Source organism: Rhamphochromis sp. 'chilingali', assembly GCF_963969265.1.
Source record: "Rhamphochromis sp. 'chilingali' genome assembly, chromosome: 10".
Classification (NCBI taxonomy): domain Eukaryota; kingdom Metazoa; phylum Chordata; class Actinopteri; order Cichliformes; family Cichlidae; genus Rhamphochromis; species Rhamphochromis sp. 'chilingali'.
In genome coordinates, this window is record NC_137937.1 from 29186413 (window position 1) to 29212647 (window position 26235).

Genomic DNA, 26235 nt, shown 5'->3' on the forward strand with positions numbered 1-26235 from the left:
TTCATGAACCTGCTCAACCGGAGCTCTTCCTCACTTTAATCCCGTCCTTCCTGGTCACACAATGAAAATCTCATTATCTTCAACTGTTCCAACTCCAGTTGCACCTCCTGTTTAATGATTTAAAAAACACTTGTGAGAATTTTCAATGCTGAAATTCACGGTAAATTAAAAAAGTGAGAACTAAGGTCACTATAGTTCATCCACAAGCGACCCAAAGCAGCATTTGTGGTAAAAAAAAATAAAATGGAACAACAGCGCCACCGTGTGCATGGAGTGACAATGCACTGGACAGTGACACAGCAGGAGGCGGAGGGAGAAGGAGAGGGAGGGGGCAGCGAGCCAGACCGGATCCTTCATGAGGGAAGAGGCCAGGGAGAGCCAGCCAGCCCCGGCTTCTCTTCTCTTCACTCATATTATTTTGCATTGCAAGGCGAAGGAGCCCGAGCAAGGGGCTGCGCTAGGATGTCCCGTCATGAAGGTAAGAAGGTGCTTTAGCACGGAGGTGGAAGCAGAGACGGGATTTGCGATTAAAAACGATGACAGCTCACCGCTAGCTAATGTTAGCTAGCCGAGAATTCCTTAGTTTGCAGCTCATCCTAGCTAACGTAGGCTAGTGTTAGCAGCGAGGTTGCAGTGAAATTTCGTGGGGGCACATTATGGCTGCCGGGAGAATTGGTGTCTAATCATAACGGACTCTTGGAGTTGGTCTTCTCTCTTCAGAACATATGCACTACTCTGTTTTAACTGACCAAAACAACGCTGACATATAAGCGGAAGGAGCTCCGTATCTTTAGCTAAGTGTGCTAGCTAGCCTGGGAGATGGGTAATGTAGGTTAACCTTAACGAGCCGGGGAGCGAGGGGAGTGTCGAGAATAGGAAACAGAAGCGTGGAACGCGACCCAGATGGCGTTATGGGTTTGAAACTTGTATGTCGTAAACGTTAGCTAGTTTCAGCCTCCTTCCTGGTCATTGCTGGCCTGCTGAATCAAGTTTCGCAAGCTAACATTTAGCAAACTAACATTCACGTCGTCCTTGTGGCCAACCTTGTTAGTTATTAGTGTTGAGTAGATGTCTTGCAGTGTTGTTAGAAGACGTTTCTGATCACAAACCGGCAAAAAATTGACTTGGGTAAAGTCTACCATTGATGACTTGCCTGTGAGCTAAGAGTTAAGTTGTTAAATTGTTAGCCGGTTGCGAAGGTTAGGCCGGGCGGCCTTTACATGCCATGCCTGTGTTGTTGTTGTTGTTTTTAACTTTGCTGTCAGTCAAGGTGTTTGTGCCTGAGTTATATCATGAAGGGGTTACCGTTATCACACTCGTTTATATACCTTTTTACAGCTTCATAGTTATGAATGGAGATATTAGGGGGGGTTACACAAACCAGTGTCATGCCATGCGTACACTGTGTCTGTACGACTGTCGTAGTCAATCAAAAAGTGCCCGGACTTGACCACAGTCCATCTCACATGGCGCATTACATGTATGTAGGTACTGAAATGAAGACAGTGGTAATTAGTAATTCACTGTTGTGAATGTAGTTTTTACTTAAACATTGATGGGACTTGGACTAAGTGTAACACAGTAACACTTTATTTATAAATTGTGCAATAAATAAACACTTGTAAGGAACATAGCCAAAAATCTACTCCAAGTCACCTATGCCCACCACAACACAAGCAAATATTGAACAAAACGCTTAGCCAACTACAACAAAACAAATGCACAAGAAAGTAATGCAATCCAGTATGTTACCACAAGAGTCGACTTCTCTCAAAGTCCCAGTTCAGACTAAACAGTGCTGTCTGTGCACTTAATATTTATTATAAATTATCTTAATGAACATTGAATTATCTCGATTGTGTTAGTTTTAATGTTGAGGCAGGAATTCTGCAGCGATCTGCGATATTCTGGCTCAGGACTGAAAAATCAACTGAATATCCATTACTTTAAAATCTTCCAACCAGACAATATGTAGTGGTAATGTTTCTGTAAATTTCCAATGTAGGTATGTTTTGAATATTATTCACTGCAGTTTAACTGAAGTGGACATACAAGGAAAAAAATATCAGTTGTAATCCAGTGAACCTAATGGTATCAGAGAAACTGTGATAAATTGTATCCAGTAATAAATCTGGCAATCCTCAAAAGATGAAGTTTTCAATTACTTGATTTTGAAAATTAATTAAAGTTGATTAACTGTCACATTTTCTAACTTTTCTCTCTTCTGTTCTCCTGTCTTCACTCAGGTGTGAGCTGTGATGCATGTTTAAAGGGTAACTTCAGAGGACGACGTTACAAATGTTTAATTTGCTACGACTATGATCTTTGCGCATCGTGCTACGAGAGCGGTGCAACTACAACCAGACACACGACAGAGCATCCCATGCAGTGTATATTAACCCGCGTTGACTTTGGTAAGTAAAGATGATATGCATGTCATCCATGTCAACAGACAGTCAGCTAAAAACCAGGAATGAGAATGGAGTGTAGTTGAATTTATGAACATTTCTCCATTAGTTGAAATACTGAGCCTCAAATTACAGACACAGTGCCTGTAAGCCAGTTCTCATAGAGGGTAATTGCCTGTTGTATTTCACTGTCGAGTCAACTGAGGGACTGTAAACTGTCAAGCAATCAAACATGAATTTATCAGCTGTTAAAGAGGGATGATGTGTGCTCATATGGTGTGTTGAGTGATAGTCCAGGTATGGGCCAGGTGTATGAGGGAAGGGGAGGGGGGGGGGGGGGGGGGGTGACAAAAGATGGAGAAATTATGAGCTGTTTTCAAACTTGGTGCAGTGGTATTTTTTTTTTCCTTTAAAATGTGACAAATGCTAAAGAACTGAATTGTCTTGGGATGGTCACGACTGCCAGTTAGGGCAGAGCGGTAATACTGGCAGTGTTTTTTTTTTTTTTTTTAAATTTTATAAACCTCCCTTCACTAGATTTTATAAGATTGCAAAAGTGCAATGTCGTATGTTATCTTTTCCTGGCACTGGCTTTTGTTTTCAGATGGGAAGGCTGCTCCCAAATGGCTTAACAGTGATGGATTTGACTCAGCCTGAGGAGTTTTTGGGAGTGTGTTGTTGGCCTTCTGGGTTTGATTTATCACTGCATAACTGGAATATTTTATATTGGCAGCAGTAAGGATTAAACTTCTCCAAATCTTTTAATATTCTTAATTCTTTAATTAAGCATTCGGGTAAGCGTGGTACAATCCAAATTTCTTTCGATTAAATGGGCCATTTGTCTTCCTTTTGGACGACTGCTTCTGTTATTACTTCTTGTCTTGATGTTGTGAAATATGTTACCGTTCAGCTTTTCACACATTGAAGATGCTCTTTTTCAGCCTGGTGAAAAAACAAATACAAACAGCAACTGTTGCTGAAAACACAACAGAAGGTGCAAGCTTAATAAGAGGTTTTCTTTTTTTTGGCAGTGATATTTTATTGACTTTTTGCAAGCATTTTCAGTGAGCCTGCTGGTTTTCCACCAACTGAGCTATGTCTAAAAAAAAATAATTGATGATTAGAATTCTTTTGATTATTTGGGGAAATGAGACCCCTGCCATGAGTTGTTGTCATACATGTAGCTAGTAATAGGTGATTTCTTTCTCTTTAAAAAAAAAAAGCGATGTGAAAGAAAAGGTGTGCTATAAATTGGTCTCTGTGAAATGACCCGTATCAGCAGCTTTTCTCAGCACCTCTATAGAACTATTCAGGGTATGTGAACATTAAAATTTTCTGGTATAGTTTTAGCGTTGTGCTCAGTTTCTTTTTCTTTTTTTCAGAGCTGAAACTTTCACACCAGGTCTAGAGTCAAATCAAGATGGTGTTTTGTTTTTTTTCCCCCACAGATGTTTGTAAAGACCAAATTTAAAAAAGGAAAAAAAAGCTTCCATAATCAAGAAAAAGCGATGACTTATTTGCATTCAAATAATAATTCAAATATTTGCATCATTGCCAGTCTAACACAGGGCTAACACAGAGACAGGCTACCACACGCACATTAACACCTTCAGCCAATTTGTTTAACGTGCTGCTGCCCAATTCAGCCCAGTGATGGTTTTTCTTCCACTCAGTTTTTGAGTTTACCTGCAAATCAAACTGCCTAAAGCAGCTCAGAAGTACCTTTTTTTTTTTTTATTTATTTTTATTATTTAACCTATGCTCACATTAAGGAAGAATTTGAAGTAGCAGTGGTGTTGCTGGACAACACAAGTGTTGATTTTTAAAAAGATGGTATTATGGACTGTAGAATGAATATAGATGAGCATGCATCTATAAATGCATGTTTTCATTGCTTTTCATTGATTATCCCTGAAGACTCGTGGCAAGGAACACATCTTTAAATTTTTTAATTCAATAAATATCGGATCTTTAAGTTTATGATTAGTTGTGTTAAACAGTTGACATTAACCAATATTAATCAAGGTTTATAGATTAATGAATATTAACTGTAATAAACACCATTTTGAGGGGGGAGGGGGTTTGTTATTTGCGAGTGTTAACTATGAAAGTAGGAAAAGTGAAATTTGCACTTATATTTAACTCAAACATAACCCCAAAGTTAATGCTAATGTTGTTGTATGTGTTTTTTCTGTTGTTGTTGGTGGGTTTTGTTGTTGTTTTGTTTTTTTAAACAACTAATGGAGTGCTGAGTAGATCTCTCATTAGGAGCTAAATGTTCTTCTTAAATGGACTGTTGTAGTTTGTAACTATGTCTGTAGATGGCCTACTTGCTGATGGTTTCATGTGCATGGGTTTATTTATGTTTCCTGGTATATGTAAAGGGTAAAAATACTGTAGTTAACAGAGTATCTTTAATTGTGTTTACATTTTATAGCATACTTGTAGCTTTAACTTAAACTCTTGCATTTAAATGTTGCTACATAACTGACACTACATGGAATGTGGGTGTTTATTCCCTCCCAGACTTGTACTATGGTGGTGAAGCCTTCTCGGTGGAGCAGCCCCAAGCCTTCACATGTCCCTACTGTGGCAGAATGGGCTACACAGAGATGTCCCTGCAGGAGCATGTGGCTGCAGAGCATACAGAGACCTCCACAGAAGTGGTAAGTTGGTGCTCCATGAAATTAAACTTGATGTTTGTGCAGATATTAACAGCTGCATTTCCTTCAATATTATCTTAACTAAGCAAACTGAATCAGTGTCTGAGTGGGCCTCACATTGCAGGATCTTGTTGGGTTTGTCAGCATGCATTTATGTCATATTTATTGTCTTGGTTCACAGTATTATTGTTGAAAGTCCTTGAGTCAGTTTCTGAGTCTGAAATAAGAATCAAATTGCAAGTCATGGCAGACTTTGCAGCTCTATTTATAGCTTATTCTTTTTGTACAGTCAACAAAAACACCACCACCACTGGCTTATACAGCTGAGACTGCACGTGAGCTTTCCAAGCTGTTGACTTAAAATGATTTTTCAGTTATGGCTTTATATTTGTTTTCTCATTCTAATAAGGGGAGAACTAGTTTTCTATGTGTGCAATTTGTGAGAAAGGCGCACGAGCAGACAGGGAGACTGAGAAAGTACCGGGGAGGCACAATCTGTCCAGGAACACCAGATGAAAGTTAGTATATTAATTGTTAAAAGTCATACAGTCCCCTTAGATACCATATAAGGCCAAGAACATATGTAGCTAAAGGCGTTCTCAATAAGTTTTTATTCGAAAATGAATGAAATTTAACAGTATGTCTTCCCCACAGGTGCAGACAGCCATTGTGTAAAAACACTGTTAATGTCTCCTTATGTTTGCAAGTGACACAAAATCCTTGTTCTTTGAATATATGAGGAATTGCCTACCTGCTCTGGTTAAATCAACACTGCAGCTTAGCTTGGATAATTTGAATTTTCTTCCTTTTTAAATGTACAAACAAAAATTTATCACATTGTGGAAATTTCTAATGTGATTACATTAGAAAAAATTGTGAAAAACATTTCCCTGGGGAAAAAATGACAGCATTGAATAAACAGATTTTTATAGATAAATTTTAAAGATAAATATCACTTAACAAGTGAGGAAGATGGAACTGTGAACGATTAGCTGCCATTCTTTCTGTCATGAAACTCTCCCATAGATATCTCTCATTATAAAGTCTCAGGTGTCAGTTCCTGTCAGATGACGACGTGAGAAAGCACAGCAGGTATCAGTCTGTCACTACTGCAGAAAATTGGCATTGAAATAGTAGTCAGAGTTTACAAGGTATTAAAATATTGATGTTTTTATTAATGTCATTGTTACAGCCAGTGCTGTGCAGCATTCTGATGTTTTGATGGCAGTCTGTGCCTTTTAAATTAATTTCTGTTGGATATATTCCTTTCACATGCAGGTTTCACTTTACTGATATTACATTTCTTCGTGTTTAAGCACAGTGTTTGTTTAAGAGGATTTAATACCTCGTGGTGAATGTTGAGTGTGAGGTGAAGTGTGTGTGTGTTGTGAAAACTAATGTGCACACTCTGTTTTTCTGTCATTTAGATCTGCCCCATATGTGCAGCACTTCCTGGTGGTGACCCAAATCATGTGACAGATGACTTTGCTGCTCATCTAACACTTGAACACAGAGCACCCAGAGACTTGATATCCTTTTCAAGTACTTTAAGTACCATCTCTGCAGATATGAAGTGACATTAGCTGCATTTTATGCTTTGTGAAAGAAATGCTGAGTTTCATGTCATTGAACTAGCCTTGTCTATTTAAAGATCATTGCAACAAGGAGGCATCTGTTCAGTGGAACTGACATTTGTTGATATTTTGCTTACAGTATTAAAGCCTACTCTGCATGACAAGCCATTTTAACATTAACATTGTATTTATGTTAATAAAATCTTTAGCAGTTTGCTGGTGATCTGGTGCATAGACAATGCACGACAGTGAAGGCACATGGACTAATTATCATGCCTCAAAAACAAAAATATGAACACATGATTAAGTGGTAAATTAATAGCATGAGGAAATGTGGCTAAAACAGATCAGTGGCACTTGTGTTTTCAGCTTTTTTCCCTTCTTTTTTGTTATTTGGCTGTTTCAGGTTGTCATAGGGGTTTCCACTGATTTTGATGCCTAGTGGCATTGTCATTGATATTTGCTCAGGATTTATCAATACAATCTGGATCCTTATTGATACTGATATTGTAAATACTGTACTGTTTTCCTCTACTGGTTACTTTTATTATTTCTCATTATATATAAATCCATGGAGCCAAAAGCTGCAGTTTTTTTCTACTCTTGGCTCTGTAAGATGCCAGAAAAGAGATGAAGAAAAAAGTGCTGATGGACAGAAACATTACAGTAGACTTGTTTTATGAAAGAGGAAAAAAATGTATAATGGAAACACTGATTTGCATTGTTTTATCACCTGATTTAGATTTTTGTTGATGATATAACTGCAGAAGGCAGTAACATGTTAGTGGTTCAGAAATCAGTGCAGGAAATAAGACCTGAGTATTTCATTCACTTAAGCATTATCTGGGAAATTTCTCTACTCAAAAAAAAAAAATTAAGTAGTCTTAGGAGTGCTCTTATCTGATCCGTTACTTGATTGCTATTAAACTTTGCATAAACCCAAGGCTCTGTCAAGGCGTTTTAACTAATTAGATTCCAGACATGCATGCTTATCTCCTTCATTCCTTTGAGGATAAAAATGCAGACACATTGTAACTTAAATGAGTAAATGACCACTTGTGCAAAGGTTAAAGAAGCTTCACCTTCTCCCAAAAAAGGGACATTCATTAAATTGAGCTAATTGTCTAAATGGCTAAAATGTGATTGTCTACTTAGCCTGTCAGAAATCAGCTGAAAAGCACACTCGTGAATAGACTCGGACTGACAACAGCAGTCTGGTTGCCTATTTATAGCGTACTTTGAATGGGTGCAGTGAAGAAAACCACAAATGCAAAAATATAGTTGAATGAAACGTAGCTCAAACAAGTCCTTTGACAGCTTCACTGACAGAGCCATAACTTTTGATTGCGAGTCAGCAAAGTTCTTTGTCTTCTGTGTTTATGTTGACATGAGAGCTTTATGCAGGTATTGATTGCAGATGGCTCATTAAAAGTCCTGGGAAGCATTTAGAGGCGTGGCAGCGATAGTTTTGAGCTACATCTCGCTTATTAACTGTTCGTTTTTTAAAAAGCAATTTTATAAGCAAGAAATATCTGTTATTCACAATCAGGCACATTTTGAGGTTTATGGATTATTTTTAATTGTACTTTTTTTTTATTATTCATTAATTTTTGACTTTTAGTTGTATCAATATTATGCTCTTGTTTTGTTCCTTGACGGCAAGCATCACGATGAGTCCAGTGGCGTGCGGCATGTGAGGAGGATGTTTCACCCCGGGCGCGGGTTAGGGGGCCCGCGAGCCCGCAGGTCTAACATGCATTTCACCAGCAGCACCACAGGGGGGCTTTCCACCAGTCAGAGTTCATCACAGAGCTCCAACTACAGCAGAGAGGCCATGGACCCCATAGCAGGTTAGTCACACATACACTCAAAAAAACTTTTTTTAAATTTTTTTTACTGGATTCAGGAAGTGCCTGATGATTTCTTCAGTATGAGTGTATGCAAGAACGGTTCAATAAAGTACCCAAGCCATTTCAGGGTAATTTTTAGTTCCTCTTCCATGATAGGTAATCTCCTATCATGGACAGCACGACAGTAAACGATGAGTGACGTATGTTGCGCTGACTTGAAATGTAAATGCCGCACCAGAAAGTGTTATTTAAAAAAAACAAAACAAAACAAAAAACGGGGAAAATATCCTGGTAGCTCTGTAAACGATGGGTTTTAACTTTACGAAAACCCTTGGAAATCCAGGCTTTATTGAGCTTAACTTTAGTACATTTGATGCAGTTTTTAAATAGTCTGAACCCACCAACCAGTAATGTCACCTCACCAAGGTTCAAATGCTGCTCCCCAGTGTGTAGTTTTCCCTTAGTCCCCAGTCCCAAAGCACCTGTTATTACAGGCTTCCTGTGGGGCACATAATTGTAGAGCAAGAAGCTGCAGAGCCAGGTGCAAGTCAGACAACAAATTATTACAGTAAGACACTAAAGGATTAATTTATCTTTATTGTTATATGCATTATCATATAGGTCTGACAGGGAAAGAAAAAGTGCGCTCAATACTAAATCAGGTGTAGCATGTTTATTAGGTTTTCTTTAGTATATTTTCCTCCTCACAAAAAAGGGTAAGCTAACTGCTGTAGCTTGGGTATTACAAACCATTGCTACTTGTGTCTGCATGTACTTAAGTGTTGTGTAGATGGTAAAGAAATGTGTGGGTAGAGTTGTTGCTGTAGCAATTCCTTGATTATCCTGTTCCCAATTTGAATCTGGTTCAGTGCTTGGCATTCGCCATGTCAGCTCCAGCTGTGCCATAATGAGGGACCCTGTTCAGTCTGCCTCACACACGGGTACCAGCCGCCTCTCTAATGACCCACTATACCTGCTGAGCCCTTGATCCAGCTCATCGAGTTTTAGCCCTGAAAATCACATTTGTCTTTTGATTTGGTGTGCTGGTGACAGTATAACTAATCAGTGCATATTTTGAGGGATAAAACGCTTGACCGACTTGATATATTATTTTGAAAATAATAAAATATTGCTATCTTTTAAAGAAATGTATTATTGAGCTATCATCTGTAGTTAGTATGATCAGCTTTAATGCTTTACACTGACCACTGTTGTTTTCTGTTCCTCCAGAGCTTCTGTCTCAGTTGTCGGGGGTACGGCGTTCAGCAGGAGGTCAGCTCAGCTCGGGCCCGTCTGCCTCCCAGCTCCAGCAGCTTCAGATGCAACTCCAGCTGGAACGCCAGCAGGCCCAGGCAGCACGTCAACAGCTGGAGACTGCCCGAAATGCCACCAGAGGTGGCGGCCGAGCCAATGCTATTCTAAATACCAATTCAGCCACTGCAAACCCCAACCCAAGCGCCAACCATAATACCAACCCAAGCCCTAACCCGGGCCCACCCGAGCCCAACACACAGCATACTGCACATAGCTCCCAGTTTCTACTCAGCAGGTGTGCCAGTTTTAAATGTTTTTATTTTCAAGTCTCTTTTGTTTTTCTTTTTTAAATGTATTTTACTTATTACCTGTGTTTAGAAATTCTTTCTGTGCAGAGAACGTGGAAATTGAGTGGAAAAATTAGCAACAACCACGTGCATGCTCGTTTGAGTATGTATGTGTGATCCACTCATTGGTTCACAGCTTAACATGTGATCAGAAACTCCTTTTAAATCTTAGTTTAAGGCAGTTATCTGCAAGCATTACGTTTGGCCCCTTTGTGGAAATTTAAAAACCTCTAAATCTTGTGTCCAGTAGTAGACGTTTTGGATTTTTCAGTGCGGAATAAGTAGTTACAGGATTTTTATGTTACAAATAAATTTCTTATTCTCATCACTCCTTCTGTCTCTCTCTGTGCAGGCTGAACGAACCACGGCTGTCTGAGGCAGAGCGCCAGGCGTGCGAGGCCCAGTGGGCCGACAGGAGCCTGTTCGTGACGGAGCTGCTGCTGTCCACACTGTTACCAGACGAGGACGCCTCAGCCTCCTCCTCCGAGGACGAGGATGACTGTCACGGTTCGTTGCGGAATTTCGCTGACTTCGAGGCCATGGGTTGTGTTGAGGTCATGACCTTAGACGTGGCGCTGGAGAACCTCAACCTGAAGGAGACGACCCCAGCTACCAAGACGACGAAGACGACAACTAAAACGGCACCAACGAAGAAAGAGCCTCCTCCGCCGCCTCTTTGATGACATGGCCCTTCCCTCCCCTCAAAACCACCATTGTAACTGGCTGACTGCGGCGTCAGTCCAACTGCCAATGGATGACAAAAAGACTGCAGTTCTTCTTGGCTTTTTTTTTTTTTTTTTCCTCTCAGTGATCATCTGTCAGTGATCATGTCATTTCAGCTCTGTTGCTCCCCACTCCACCCCATGTTTTATGTTGTCCATTGAATAAAAGTAGTGAGACGAGAGAATGTGAAAGCAAGAGTGGTGGCTGCGTGAGAGAAAGGAAAAATAACTATATAAATATATTATAGAAAAATCTATATGAAAGTTGATAATCAAATCCACATAACCCGTGTTTCCTTTAGCAGATGAGTAAAGCGTAGTTAGCCATTTTAAGAGAAACTTGTCACACACTCCACTCACCAAGGGAGAGGAGCAGACAGAAGCCTCTCTGGTAAAAACGCTGCTGTGTATTTATAGTTATAAATTAAAGAAGTGCTTGGATGGTTTACCACAACTTAAGCATGAGCTTAAATCACCATGTGCCCATTTTTAACTGCACAGTCACTAGACGGGGAGGTCTTTCTCTTTTTGTTCGTACACCTGAGTAACTGTACATTAATGGTGCTGAGTGCCGCATCGCCGGCACTTCACCGCACACACTAGACACACACACGAACACAGACTGATGACGGCGTTTGGTTACCTTCAAGTCCAATCTCACCCTCCTCCCTCCCCTTTGTGTGACATTACCTGTTTTGGGTCATGTGACCTTGCTTTCTATCAACTGTGGGCACTTTGGTTTTGAATTGCATATCCAGTGTCCATTTGTGTACACTACAGATGCTCTACATAAAAGCGATACACAACTTGGAGGCAACCAGAGATGAAACTATCTCAGCAGTGTGACCGTTTTCAGGCCTTTTCTAACATGGAAGAAACGCGACCCTGTTCTTCATGTGGTTGTTTTTTTTTTTTTTTTGTTTGTTTTTGTTTTTCATCTTCTCCCTCCTTTCTCTCTTAATGAAGATCAGATGCTACTTTCTCAAGCTTCCAGTGATCTGAGATTAATCTTCTCTCCATTACTCATGAATGCAAAGATTACTCATCATGTGACTTGAAGGAGAGAATCCTGTATTGCTCTTTCCATTAATTTCTCTCACTCAAAACGATCTTTGTATGCCTCCACTGCTACCTGAGGAAATGCAATGTATGTTTTTTGGCTTATCAAAGAAGCCAAATCACAGGGTAAACCTTTCAGTTTGGAGGACAATAAAAAATGTTTTTGGATGGAAATGAACTAACTCAATCCTGCTCTCTGGTTTGTTTGTTTGGTTTTTTTACTTTTTTTTTTTTTTCTCTCAGTTGCTAACTTCTTGGCGAGCATGTACAGAACATGGTTACAAGAAAAAGAATAAACGCCTATCTTACAGGTCAAGGCATTCTCAGTTGGTCTTCTCCTGTCCTCATTCACAGCAGCAGATTGACACACTGGACTAAACTGAGTGTGGGTTATTTTTTTAATAACAATAACAAAAAGATTTCACCTTGAGTTCTGACATTGTGTAACTCACAAAGAGTGAGGCACATCTGTCAGTGTGGAATGGCTTTTATTACTGAGCTCTCTCTGACAGAAATGAGAACAAGGGTATGAGTCTCTTCGGTTATCCTTGAGATTATAGTGGCGCTAATGAACTTTTGGTTTTATGCCCTGGTTTTTGACTTGCAGGCCAGCTCGGCTGTTCTTGTATTTTCACAGTTAAATTAAGTTTGGGAGAAATAAACAGCATGATAATCTCAAATTTACAAAAATCATCTTTGTAAAAGTTGATTTCCTTGACAACCACTGGACTAACTTGGGTCATTAAAATGTAGTGGAAACTTACCTGGGGAAAATTTCCACAGTTTTTCTGTGCACAGTTAGGAAAAACAACAACACATTAACTATTAAAGGCACAAATACTCCAGTGTTTTTTTTGCTCACATTATGGCAGCTGCACTTTCCTCCTCACATGAACACGCACAAATCCAGACGAATATCTGTTATGCTTCACTGTGAACTTATGCAAATCTGAACACACGAACGCCACATGAATACCAATATAGAACAAAAATAGCCGTATCTCCGGCCTGTCTGCCATGTGTCATGTGAGCAGACCATCTAGGGCCAAAGAATCTCAAACATCAATGGAACAGTGGACAATATGTCTGGAATAACACACAAAATAAACACGTCTTGGTTTTTAAAGCACATAGGTGTCATTCTTAACCTTTGTTTCTAAATATAATGACGTCACTGCTGCAGAATGGAACAGTGGACAATTTTAGCATCTACAAATTCCAATCGATGGCAATGGCAGGACTGGGACTTTTTAAGAATCATGTAGTTGAAAATTAAGGCTAATTTTTTACAGCTTTACTGAAAAGACTGCAAGGTCTTTTGTGAAATACTTTCATCATCGTCATCTGGAGACATACCGCGTTTCAAGAACAACTTGAAAACAAGGTCTTTATAGAAAATTGATTCACAGAAAGACACATCTGCAACATACTACAAACAAATTAGACTTGGTGTTTGAAGTTAAGCATGCAAACCGGTGGTTGCAGACAAAGGAGGAGGTCAGGGGCTTAAAATGAAGTGAACCTCCACCCTGAACCCTGATGAGATTTTTACTGCAGTGCAGGAGCCACATTTCATCACAGCTGAAGGGTTGTCTGTTGTCAATTAAGATGAGGACGAGAACCACACATAAGTGGACAAATACCATTCACAAAGCACGCAGGCTGTGTGTTACTGAAACACTGCAGAGAGGTTATGGTTTCCATTTCTTGTTGGTTACTGATTTAACCGATGTGAAATGGAAACCATTATCCCTCTGAACGCAAATGGTGTCACTTGCTGTGTGCCAGCATCAAACCAGCATTTTTCACCGTTACTGTAGAGATGTATTAAATGAAACCCAGCTCAGACAGCAATGCTGCTGAGAACTTAAAGTGCAATCTGAGCCAAGTCAGTGAATTATTATTTCAGCTCAAAACCCTAAATAAGAGCAGCCTGAAAAGATCTGGCAGATTCATTTGGTCTTTAAAGAGGTCGGTTGCTGCAGGAAACCAAATGCATGCAAAGTGGGGGGAAATGAGAAGAGACGCAGCATGAGCAGAAGTTCATATTAGATGCAGTGGAAACTACACACTGTATAAAGCAAGTTGCCGTTGTTGGGTTCATAATACCAGAGATTGGACTGGATTTAAAAAAAAAACAAAAAAAAACACTCGGACTGTATATCAAAAGTTGGTTTTTTTTGTCTCTTTATTGACTTAAATAAGCTAAATAAGGGGTGGGGTGTTATTGTTTTTACCTTGTGAGTTTTATACTGCAACAGGAACTGCCACGGAGGTGTTTTTTGAATACTTTATCAGGTGTTTCTGTCTCTGTGGTTACATTTTATCAGCATGCCTCAATAACGCTGGACCTAAAACCAGTCAAAACTTTACAATGTTAACTACATTCCTGTAATCACGATCGAGAGGTTGGGTGTGGTCCAACACTACTAAATGGAAGTAGGGGCCCAAAGGTCCTGTGGCTCCTTTCCACTGTTGGATTTTTAATACATGCATAACTCCTAACATGAGACATCTTTATCTTGTATAAAAGGAAACAAAATGGTGTGGTTCAAGAACTCGCTAGCATCAGCGATGGTCTGATCCCATTGCCAGATGTTCTCTAGCTTACCCATAATGCAAAAAAAATAAATAAACACTATGTGAAATAAACAATGTGGTAACTTGTCTTAAATATCTGTCTCTTGTGCCTACTATGCAATAAAGCCTCAGTGTTTAATTATACACTTTCCCAGCTTTCCTTATGCAGCATACAAACACATACCACACACCTTTACAAAAGTAAGACACAACTCAGTGGATTTTAGGTACTCTTTGTAATTTTAATTCCCATAATTTAGTTTAAATGCAGACATTTTCTCACTAAATCTTAAATAAAACATTACAGTACGATATATGCAAATCAGAAGAGCTTTAAGATTTTGTAGAAGCAGGCTACAGTTTCTTTAGATTTTTTTTATTTCTTTTTTAATTTATTCATTTGTATTCATATATATATGCATCTTATTTCTGAAGGACCGGACAGTTAAGTAGCAGTAAACAGTAAAGAGACATCACAGAGCTGTAAAACCTGCAGGCCAGCCAAGGAGCACATTCTATTACAAAACAGACCCGACAACTAGGAGACAGCACGCCACATCCAGATGAAAGTCTGAGCTGATGCTGCTCCGCCTTTGGGAGGCGGTGCTAGTCCCACACACACAGGAGAGGGCGCTATTACACCAGGGCAGGTGGAGCTACACACGACCACTAAAGTGACGGCAATGTAGTTGCACCTTCACGAGAAACGGCTTGTATTGCACATTCAGGGAGAAAGAAATGGCACATTCTGTTTTTTTTGTTTCGTTTTTTGTCTACAAAAAGGTTGATAAACAGTTGAAATGCGGCAGAAGCACAGCAGCTCCCTCAATGGCAATTCAACCAATCGTTGAAACAGTCCGTCTAAAATGCTGTCCCTCTCTACGGGGAGGGAACGTGTCAAACTGCGCCCTCTAGGGGCCGTGGTCATCCCTACGCCCAATCTTTTTTTGCGTTTGTGATCAAATTTTGAAAGTGTTCGGATTTTACAGGGAACCACGTTAGATGTATATATTTCCTGTTGCCGGCTCAGGATGTAGCCCTTTCTCTCAGATACTTAAAGCTGCCAGCAGAAGGCGATTTTCACTTTCCCTCCCCATCTTGAGCAGTGCATCCCTTTTGGCCTATCAGGACTGAGAATGCATGGAAAACAATATAGAAAATGACAGTGTGAGTTACAAAGGGGGGCTGCAGCAGAGGATGGTGACACTGCACAAATCAAACACGCGATGCATGCCGGCTGACCTCAGTCCATTCACAAACAAACCTCCTAATGCATGAAGGAAATAAAGTTTTTTCCGGCTCATTATATTGTTTAGTAAATCTTGCACCAGAGCAACAAACTTCCACAAGCCTCAGAGTAGAAAGCTGGCAAATGAAAGAGTCTTTCTTCAGCTTCTGACTTCATATTATGAATATAGATTTTTAAGGTTTAAACTGCTTTTATTTCAGCAGTTATAAATGCCATAGTATAAAATAGAATCCAAAGAAATAAAATAGCACAAAATGCTATCCTCACGACTGCATGAGAGATTTAAAAAATTTTGAGGCTACCGTCTGCTTTTACTAATTTTTGTCATTTTTGTGCCATTTGCTTGAGGCCAGAGCGCCTCAGCTGTTTAGCAATTAGAAGTTGGCCGTAACACTGGCTTGCTTTAAAGACAAAGGGGAAAAAAACATCCATGAAAGCTTCAGATCTCTGCTGCATATTTTCCTGGGTGGGGGGGGGGAGGCTAAATGTTTTGTGTCATCACAAAATTCCTTCTAAATATTCTTCCTCCGGGCATCAGAGAACAAACACAAGAGGATTTGAACACACCGGCTCTGTGCAGCCCCATTGAACAACACACAGCCTGTGGAAAAGTAGAAGGCCATGAGCTTCAACAGCGCTAACCTGCCAAAAAACAGGGAAACAAATTTCCTCACAATCAAGTTTCCAGATACCACTCATTGCATTCATCTTCATCAGGTCAGTCCTACACAATGGTTTTCTGGCACGGTGCTGTGCTGCTCTTGAAGCTCGTGGCCAAAGCAGTAGGGAAACAAAATTACAAAGTGTTTTCATCAAAAATTCAAAAATAAAAATGGTAATTTAAAAATCTGATCTACTGGCAACCGACACATCAGTCTATATGTTAGAGGAACCCACCGGGCTGAGAGGAAGTGTGGCACATGGCACCCTGAAATAAGACCATTTCTCAGTATTGCTGTGATTACAGTCTTACAACAACTAATCCCAATTGGCCAGATTTTACCATCAGCCCCACAGTGTCCTCCAAAGTGTCCGGAAGCTCATCCCGGTTAAAACTCAGATATGGTAGAAAAATATAGTTCTGATGAAATTTCTCTAGTTATCCTCTTTATTACTGAATTGCACCCATACATGTAGTGTTAATGCATTGTAGTAGCAGTGTAAGGTGACGGGGGTCAGGATCAGCACTACCGCTACAAGAAACAAAATGAAAAACGAGTCACTGCGCACACACTTGCTCTCGCTCTCTTTCTCTCTAGACACTTCTGGTTATTTTTTTAAAAAATTTTTTACTTGCACTTAAAAACTCACGGTTAATAGTTTGTCTTTCATTGGCATCATTAGGCAACAGTTGTTTTTTTGTGGGTTTTTTGTTTTTCAGATAACTCTACAATATGGTTACGATGTAAACACCACAGTACATAATTAGTTTACTTTTTCTGCACAAAGTAAAACACAAAGTTACAAGGCAAGTGGCTACGTAAGCATAGATTTGTTCATGAGAGAGAGAGAAAACAAACAAACAAACAAACAAAACAAGAAATGAGGAAACACACCACAAGAACAAAAACAACTTGCGACACCTGGCATCGAGTTTGTTCAAATTAAAAGAAAAAAAAAAAAAGACTTTGTTCATCTACAGGTCAGGTGACCGTTTTAAAAAGCTGGTGATGATCAGTTCTACCTCCGAATACAACCTTAAGTCCTAAGACAAAAGTCTTGTGATATTTTTGTGGCATGAGCAGCCTTGAAACCCTCACCGGGCTGTGATTCACACACCTCATGACATGGCGCTTAGACTGAATCAGATGTGATTGAGAGACTAAATGCTTCTCTGCTCCAAACAACACCTGCCCATTTTGAGGAGCTACTCGTGTGGCTTGGATTGAGTCCTCTTCCTTTCGACGTCTGCATAACGCTTTACAATTTAAGTATTCGATATGACAGATCACAAGGCCTTAGCTTTTTGCATGTCTCACTCTGTTAGATTTGAAACCTGGACTCGGATAATCTCGGATAACCGCGGTGCGAGATCTGAGATGATCTGAATATGAAAAAATGTAAAGGTTCATCAGTGGGCAGGGAGCCTTTGATATAAGGAAATGACTCCTGCTTTATCCAAAGTCAAAGGCATATGGATGATGATATGCAAACATTTTTACTAAACTTAATCAGTGCTTTATTTTTTGTACATCTGATCAGTTTTGGCATCTGCTGTACCTCATTTATCTGGCATACAGACATGGTGACAACAACTTACTTTGGCATGGTTCTGCTCTCTAAAGAGCAACCTCACTGTCCCTCGCTATCTGCGTATCTCCTCGAGGAGGGAGCCGTTAACAAAAGAACCTTCTGTCAATACTGTTCAATTCACCCAGGCAATAAAACAGTGAATGCAACGGCAACTCTCACTTCCTCTGCTGTGGATGGGTTTGGTAAAGCAAAACACTTTGTTCTAATCAATATTCTTCTGCCAACTTCAGAAAAACCTGCCAAGTGTTCATCGGTGGGAGTTTCCCATGAGCCGCGGGGGTTGAAACTAACCGTGAATTCTGACATCATTATGAGGTGAAGAGGGCCCCCCCCGCCCACCCACTTTTCTGAAACCATTCACACTCACACGCACGCACGCATCCCCAATCCCCCATCCCAGACCCCCACATCCAAACTCTTAAAGGACATTATTTACAGTACAAATTACAGTATAATACATCATTAAAAAATATGAGATCTCTAAAAACATACAGGAGCTCTTGACAAAAACAAAAAATCAACTCTTTAGTAAATTAGGTTCCTATGGTATCATGTGAAAAATAATAATAATAATAAAAAAACAAAAGCAGAGTGACAGTCTCACCGCTCCTCTCTGAGGCGTCCGTTCCGTTTGGCCCCAGTTGTACCGGCTAGCATGTTGAAAGTGAGATGACGGATGGGTTTGGTTGACCACGCGCACATCTTTTCTTTTGTTTGAAAGCAAGCCGCAATACAACGAATCACACTCGACCCAATATCACAATATGTACAGTTTTGTTTTGTTGTTGTTTTTTTCACCCCTGGCATTTTGGAACAATGATAACGATAATAAAAAGTAAGCACTTGACCGATTGTGCTGCCTAGAATTTCAGGCAGAAGGATATGGATTTACTGCAGGCGAGTCTGCTGGCTTATGTTAGCAGAATAAACTGCTTTTTGATCATTTTTATTTCTGTATTTTTTATATTTACGTGGTTTTGTTTTTTAAGGAGACTGTCACGTGTTTTGTTAGAAGTTACCAGTAAGTCCCCTGTTATTGTCTTATGTACAGCAGATTGAATGGTACACTAGTTACACTTTTGTTTTTTAATCAATCCCACCAAAAAGAAAGAGAATAAATAAAAACCGATTGGGAACTCAAATGAGTCAAAAAGATCTCTGGACTACGGAGCCAGGCAGCATGTGAACCAAACCTCCTCACATCTACAGTACAACCAAGTCCACCTGTAAACCATCCTCCCTTCTTCCTCGTCACCCTTGTGCATCGACTCTCTTCCTTCTCTTCTATCAGCAACCCACACATTCGAGATATGACATCTACCCAAGTTTCCCCCTCTCTCTCTCTCTCTCCCCGACTCTCTTTTTCCTCCTCTGCTCTCCCTCCCGGCGCTGCGCCCTCAGACGTAGGGCAGGATGCCGTAGACAAACAGGGCCATGACGGCGGCGCTGAACAGGCCGGCCACAGGCACCGTGACAAACCACGCCAGGAAGATGTTCCTGAAGAGGCGCCAGTCCACTGCTTTCTGGGAGCGGATCCAACCCACAGCCACAACTGAGCCCACCTGGAGGCCGCAGCAAGGAGGGAAGAAAGAAAAATAATCAGCAGCAGCACAGAACAAAACGTTCAACGCAGCAAAGCCAAAGTCAGTATAAAGAGCTACAGGTTGTCCACGCTTTTCTCTTGATGGAAGTTTCTCCAAGATTGTTTTGCAGTCAGATTACGTCAGCTATTCTTAAGGCATGTTTTGCAATGCTTAACTCTTCTCTTGTGCAGTAAGTGGTTAATTGTCTAATTAACCCTATTGGACAGAAAAGATAACAGCAACAGCTGATTAATTAAATTGCAGATGGTGATTGGTGGAAATTATGTGTTAGTCTCCTCTAACAGTATCAGTCAGCACTTGAAGAAGTCCTCAAATTCTTCTGCAACAACAATAATAATAAGTTTAATATTAAATATTCTATTTAAGGGCTCCTTTTATGGTTTTCCTAATTTGCTCCCACATAAAACACTGCATGCTTATTTAGAACACGAGCAAAGTTTCAAAAAATGAGGACAGCGTATGTAAAAGTAATCTCTATGAGCTAAAGCTCAGGCTTCAGACTACGTTTTTTTTCTACTCGCCCCGAGATGACATCACCTCGGCATGGATGTCCTTACATGGTCATTTTAAGCACAAACAGAAGCACTAGGTTGAAAACATGGGGCTAAAAAGAATCAAATTCCTGTTTGTGGAAGTCAGGCAAGAAGAAGCCAGTTAGTAGAGTGTGGTCAGCAACTTTTTAGACAGGGGGTGAGCTAACATGCTTCACAGAGGGACAGTATAAGAAAAATATGTACATACATACTCAAGTCCATTTTCGTACTATATGGACTCTTACAAAAAAATACTTTGATACTTTGAATTTAATGTAATTGATATTGAAACTGGTAGTAATTGGTATATTAACTGTATCTAAAACTTGTACTGAGCAAAAACAAAAAAAACTTCCACCAAAGAGTGCGGCCAGAAAGACACACGAACAAAAGGTGATAACATATCAACAGGTCAGCAGAAAGGCCACGTGCAACCTGCAGCTCTTCAAAATCAGATCAGTTTTCAGTGTCTGCGTTAGTGACTGCAAGCAGATTATAGAGGTTATCACAGCATAAATTAAATTTGGTATCCGTGGAAGCCTGAAATCAGCAGCTCCAGAGTAGCAACAGTCTATTATTTACTTAATATTAGGCTGTAAATATCAAAAAGCACTAAACTAGAGCTAGTTAGCTTTTACAAATCTGTCTGCAAATTTCAGACTTCCACTTCTTTCTTTTGATAGAAATAACTTCAGAATACAAAAGAGATTGTTTTCTAATCCATGTTCAAAGACTCAAAGCGACACACCTGAGTGTTGGAGTAACGTGCAGTGAGTGGTTTCAGCTCTTAGTGACGCTACAGGTGGGCGGGAGTTAAACCGCGTTTCCCTGCTCTTATATGGCCGCAGCAACATGAGACACCGTCTGTCACACGCTGACTAAATGTGGAAGGTCGGGTCAACAGAGTCCAGCCTGTTCTTTTGGTTTATTAGTCAGTCTTAATAAGACTAAGCTCTACTAGACTCACAAAAATATCTCCCAGAAAAGACATTCAGGTCATGTAGCCTCTCTACTTAAACGCAAGATACTTTAATGTAGCATTTCTTGGATTCTCCTCTTTCCAAAGCAGGGTGTGCATGTGTTGAACAATATTTAACTCAGTGGTCACATTGTTTGTTTGATGGTTTTAGTACCTGAAGCACGGAGCAACAAATTCTGAACTCGGTGTGACCTCAGTGTTCGTATTGCTTTTGAGTTTTTGAAACGAGTCACTGCACATTACCATACCACACCGACCCACACACCCATCCATTCGGTTTAACTTCCACACCCACACACACAAAAGACCTGAAAAGAAAAATTATCACTCATACACAACAGAACTTCACTGAAACCGAATGGATGCCAGTGACACAGATACAGACACACTCTCTCTCACACACGCACGCACGCACACACGCACACACACACTGAAGATGTTGAGAGATGTTGCTGGCTACTTTCTGAAAACCAAACAATTTAAAATGTCAAAGAGCTGCAAGTCTTGCTAGTGGTTTTTTTTTTAGTCCAGCATCATCTGTGGACCATCTCCACATTTAAAATAAACAAATAAATAAGAATCACTAAATCATTCAAATCACCACCACGATTATATACCTCTAACCATCAGTAGATTTAGCATTTTAGCAGAGCAGTTGATTATCCAAGGTTTTTAGGAAGGAAACGCGAAGGCATTTGGAGGTGAGAAATGAAGATAAGGTATGGATGGCGATGATATTGATGTTTAGACAAATAGATCACCAGTAACTTAAACCCAGTTTTGAGTCTTGTGCAGTTTCCCTTCAGTGGAGCTAACATTTTTGCATTCCTGTTTTCACTGATTATTGCACGTATGATCTTATATAAGCTAAAAACAAACATTTCGGGTGTTTCATCCAGCTTCAGCTTTACAAGTAGCTAAGAGGCTAACGGCAATAGCTTGATATTTAGTGATATCAATATTATCATCAAACTCTCTACTTGTGTATTTGTTTAGCAAATATTCCTAGTTTTTCATCTATTAAAAAAAACTTTTACTACTAATTTAATAAACAAAAAACAATAAATAAATAAAGATGATATCTATGTATTTGCTGTATGTCTAATAAACATGCACGTAACTGCCTGATAACATTCTTTAATCTTACAAAGCTACCTTTCAGTCAAACTTGGGGTTGTGTTGCTGAAGGAAAACTGCACGAGAAATCAAAACGTCAACTTCGGGAGTTGTGATTGGCTTTGGCGATTGACAGCTACAGGTGAAGCGATGAAGGCGAGCTCCCGGAGGGCTCTCTAGGATGACTTCACTACCAATACCTTGCAGTGGGTGGAGCTTATTGGGATGCCCACATTTGATGCAACAAGCACTGTTAGCGCACTCATTACTTCAATGCAAAATCCGCTGTGAAGATAGATGAGTAGAGAGACAGACAGAGAAAGATGGAGAGGTAAAAAAAAGTGGAAAACAAGTGTGACAGGTGGGTTTCGGGGGGGGGGGGTGATAGGTATTTGGGAGGTTGAGGTCTGCTTGCGGACAAGCACGGCAGGGTCGAAAACCCACACACCAAACCATGCCAGTGCTAAGAGGGCAAAATGGAAGAGACTTGGTGGAAATGAAACAGAGAATGAGACACCGTGTTGATGGGGGCGGGCAGGGGAGGACTGGGACTGGTGGGGTCCGTCTCGAATTCCAGCCTCGATCTGCTGTTCCTGAAAAGAACAGGGGAGAGGGGCTGCACACTGCTGCCTGGGGCTGGTTGTAGCGGGCTGGACATGGATTCGTTTTGATCTTCTCATGCACCTCAAAGATTGGTTAGGATTATCAGTTCCTGCGGAGGATAAGTCTCGTTTATGAGAAAATGAGTGGTATTTACATCGTTTTGACAACGATTTCTACTAACGATGCTGTTACTGTGATCACTGTGGGAAACACTTTACCAAACTGGAAATATTAGGGTTCATTTTTCATACTCATGAGGATGGAAATGATAGAAATGGCAAATCGGACCAAAAACAATTGAGCAGAGCTTCTTCTGCTATTTGAAAAGCCGCCTGGAGCGCCCTGTAATAATTAAAGGCAACTCAGACTTACGAGAATTTTTATCGCCTGGATTTCAGTAAATCAGCTAGAGGATAATGTTTAAAGAGATTTTAATGATAAAATTAAAATGTAACTGTAAAACTGGTATTAGGAAATTTAACCGAGTCAGGCTCCCTGCTGATTTCCACAGGAAAATACTTTCTTGCTTTTTTTTTCCCCCCCACAACACACCCGACAGTAGGGCCCGTGTTACTGACTTTGTTGGACTAATGATGTCGTGCTCACGGCTTTCGGCCTAGCTTGTACAAGTGATCACAACAGACAGAAAAGAAGGTCAAAACTAATAAATAAGACCCACGTTTTCATAAACTGCAATTATCCTTTTTTTTCTCTGCCACAATAATCTGAGCTTTGATTTCTGTGGAGAAATTTAACTAAGAAGCAGAGCACTTGTAGGGAGGTAGGCATAAAATTATAGTAAACTAAAACAGATTTTAGCTAATTATCTCACGACATGACTAAGCACTAATTATAGCTAAAGCGGTGTGTGTGCGCGATTCTAGCTCAGTCCAGCACGGCGGCCTGGGAGGCAGTGTGAGCTCCCTGTCCCCTGGAAATGCCTGAAAGGGAGTTGAGAGGCCAGCTGGAAGGCCACTCAGTCATACCTTGCAGTGTGTGGTACTGACAGGGATTCCGATATTGGAAGCGAACACGACTGTGACTGCAGAAGCCAGTTCAATAGTGAATCCACTGTGGAAGGAAGGGAAGGGAGAGGAAGGGAAGGGGGGAGGGAGCAAAGAGACATTCTTCATTGTGATGTCTTGGATGATGCTCATGATGGCACGATCTCACTGGCATCCACATATAAAACCATTGCAGAGCATTCAGCAGTTCTTTAAAGTATACCCAACACACATTTGAAAAACAGAAATAATATTAAATATCTGACACACACACACACACACACACACACACACACACACACACACACACACACACACACACACACACACACACACACACACACACACACACACAATAAACACAGCATTTCTACCAGGTATTACACACTAGTGTGTTATTCATAATGGACACAGTTTCAGTATGTGATATACAAACAGGCCTTTGTGTTGGTGTGTTTCTGTGCTGCCTTGTGCTTACTAGAAGACAGTTTCTCTAAAGCCACCAGCTGCTTTCAGGACACACACAGAGAAGACATTAGACATTAGAATAAACTTCCAAATCATAAAAGAGGGGAAAAAAATTAAACTAAATGCATGAAAATGCAACTTAAAAGGAGAAAAATGTGGCTTTTTTCTTACTAGATGGCAGCCAATAACATTCGTCAGAAACACTGAGCTAAGGTTCCAGATGAAGATACGACTGAAATTTAAATGTCACTGCAGGCGGAGTGTGGAGTGGTCGAGCAGCAGGAGCCAATCTCTAAGACAGCAGAGCACCAGCGATGTCACCTGATTAATTTTGAACCCATTTGTAAATGGCCACTTGGCCCCAACTCATGGCCTACAGAAATTGATAGCCATTAGGCAAATGTTAACTGTATTACTTAGACCTGTGCTTTCCCCCAGCTCATGTCAGAATGTAGGAGTAGAGGGTCTTGCAAGAAAGCTACAGAAAAAACTCACACCATTCGCTCCACCTCTCAACAGCAACAATAAACTATACACAACTGGACAAGTGTGCCATATCGACTCATCACAAAGAGATATGATTGTTTGTGTTTCTCTGAGTTCTGCTGGTTATGCTTTGCAGAGCCTGGTAGATCTGCAGCAATCTGTCCCTGTGGTGCTTCAACAGCAGAGCTGGGCAGAAGGATGAAAATCCATACTTCAAGTTTCAAAAGTCTTTTTACTGCTGTGATACATTGCACTTTTTAGGTGTTCGCTGCGGCTGCTAAAATATATTCCCGGGCACATAGACCGCAGACACACATATAAACACTTCTGTGTCCTTGCCCCAAACAAACTTCTTTTCAGAGTGATGCATGGAAACAGACACTGGAGGAAATCAAGTCTTTAGAACGGTGAACCAGTGCAAATTTGTCTTTGGGTCCTGGCAAAAAGTCTAAGCTGGTGATGGAAGGAGGGAGATTAAGAGAGAAAGGAGACAGACAAAAAAGAGAGAGCCCAAACAAAAAGAGGAGAAATGAGGGAAGGGAAAATAATGAGATGGCGTGGGCGTGAGCGTGAGAAAGAGACTTTAGGGAAAAGGGGAGAGACAGAGAGAAAGCTCTTTAGGTGAGACGTAAAAAAAAAAAAAAACAAGATGTAAAGGAATGAAGAAAAAGAAAAAAGCAGGGCGCTGAGAAGAAGAAGAGGGTTAACCACAAAAATAGTGATTTACAGGAGTGGGTAGGAAGGAGAAAGGAGGACGGGGGGGGGAAAGAAAAGTGCAAGAGTCAGACTGGCGTCCCTCCCTGCGGTTGGAGAAGAGAGGCTACGGTTCCCACTGTGGCCCTCCCTCACCCCTCCTGCTCTACTTCTCTTCACCCAGAATGCCAAACAGCTTCCTGCAACCCTGTGTGATGTTCCTGCCAGGCAACAAAACACAGCCACTCAAACACACACATGCACGCACGCACACACGCAAACCTCAAAACGCCTTGCTGGAACAATTAGACCCTAACGTGCATGCATGCTCGGACACATACAGTACATTCAATGCACAGTGACTTGCAGAGTTCGGTTTCCTCAGCACACAAACAACTCGGTGGTATGCACAGACACACGCGGGCACGCACGCACGCACGCACGCACGCGCACACACACACACACACACACGCGCAAACTCTTCATCTTATGCGTGGGAAGAGAAGAGAGAGAGGAAGGAGGAGACTGAAGTCAAGGACAGAGCAACAGCACGGGTTTGTGGATGTGAGACGTCTACTGCTCAGGTTATCAGACAGCCAGTGTCCTCAGGCTTTGTTTGTTGTGGTCCGAAAGTCTACTTGTTTATTCAGAATTTTTTATGTAATAGGTCAAAAAAATCTGAGAAAAAAAAAAGCGCTACTATTTCACTCCCTAGGCACCACTAAGATACTATTATTAAAGCAGATTTCTGTAAAAAAGTAGTAAGAATTATTTCTAGAAAAGTCTGGGA

General features: G+C 40.7%; 2 protein-coding genes across 5 annotated transcripts in view; one reads left to right on the forward strand and one right to left on the reverse strand.

Moving 5' to 3' along the window:
* The first annotated feature begins 228 nt into the window (after positions 1-228).
* Positions 229-12256, forward strand: LOC308404582 (E3 ubiquitin-protein ligase KCMF1-like). Its single transcript, XM_080894715.1, has 7 exons — positions 229-478; positions 2247-2414; positions 4935-5074; positions 6499-6600; positions 8315-8495; positions 9726-10044; positions 10449-12256. The coding sequence occupies exons 1-7, from the start codon at positions 244-246 to the stop codon at positions 10774-10776; spliced, it is 1473 nt and encodes a 490-aa protein (XP_080750841.1). The 5' UTR covers positions 229-243; the 3' UTR covers positions 10777-12256.
* A 6954-nt stretch (positions 12257-19210) lies between these two features.
* slc20a2 (solute carrier family 20 member 2) overlaps positions 19211-26235 on the reverse strand; it is a 45943-nt gene continuing 38918 nt past the window's right edge. For 3 of the 4 annotated variants that reach the window (XM_080893760.1, XM_080893761.1, XM_080893762.1), the window contains exons 10-11: positions 23781-23865; positions 19211-19521 (exon numbers count right to left, since the gene is read on the reverse strand). In XM_080893760.1, coding sequence (XP_080749886.1) covers positions 19357-19521; positions 23781-23865 — 250 coding nt within the window. In that variant the 3' untranslated portion in view covers positions 19211-19356. Of the gene's footprint in view, positions 19522-22391; positions 22477-23780; positions 23866-26235 lie in introns of all 4 variants that reach the window. The other variant, XM_080893763.1, reaches the window with a different exon arrangement.

Excerpts from the sequence above, each read along its gene's own strand:
- LOC308404582 (XM_080894715.1), top strand. The coding sequence starts at position 244 with ATGGAACAACAGCGCCACCGTGTGCATGGAGTGACAATGCACTGGACA. Across the intron at positions 8,496-9,725 it reads GGCCATGGACCCCATAGCAG|AGCTTCTGTCTCAGTTGTCG; the intron begins GTTAGTCACACA and ends CTGTTCCTCCAG. Across the intron at positions 10,045-10,448 it reads TCCCAGTTTCTACTCAGCAG|GCTGAACGAACCACGGCTGT; the intron begins GTGTGCCAGTTT and ends CTCTCTGTGCAG.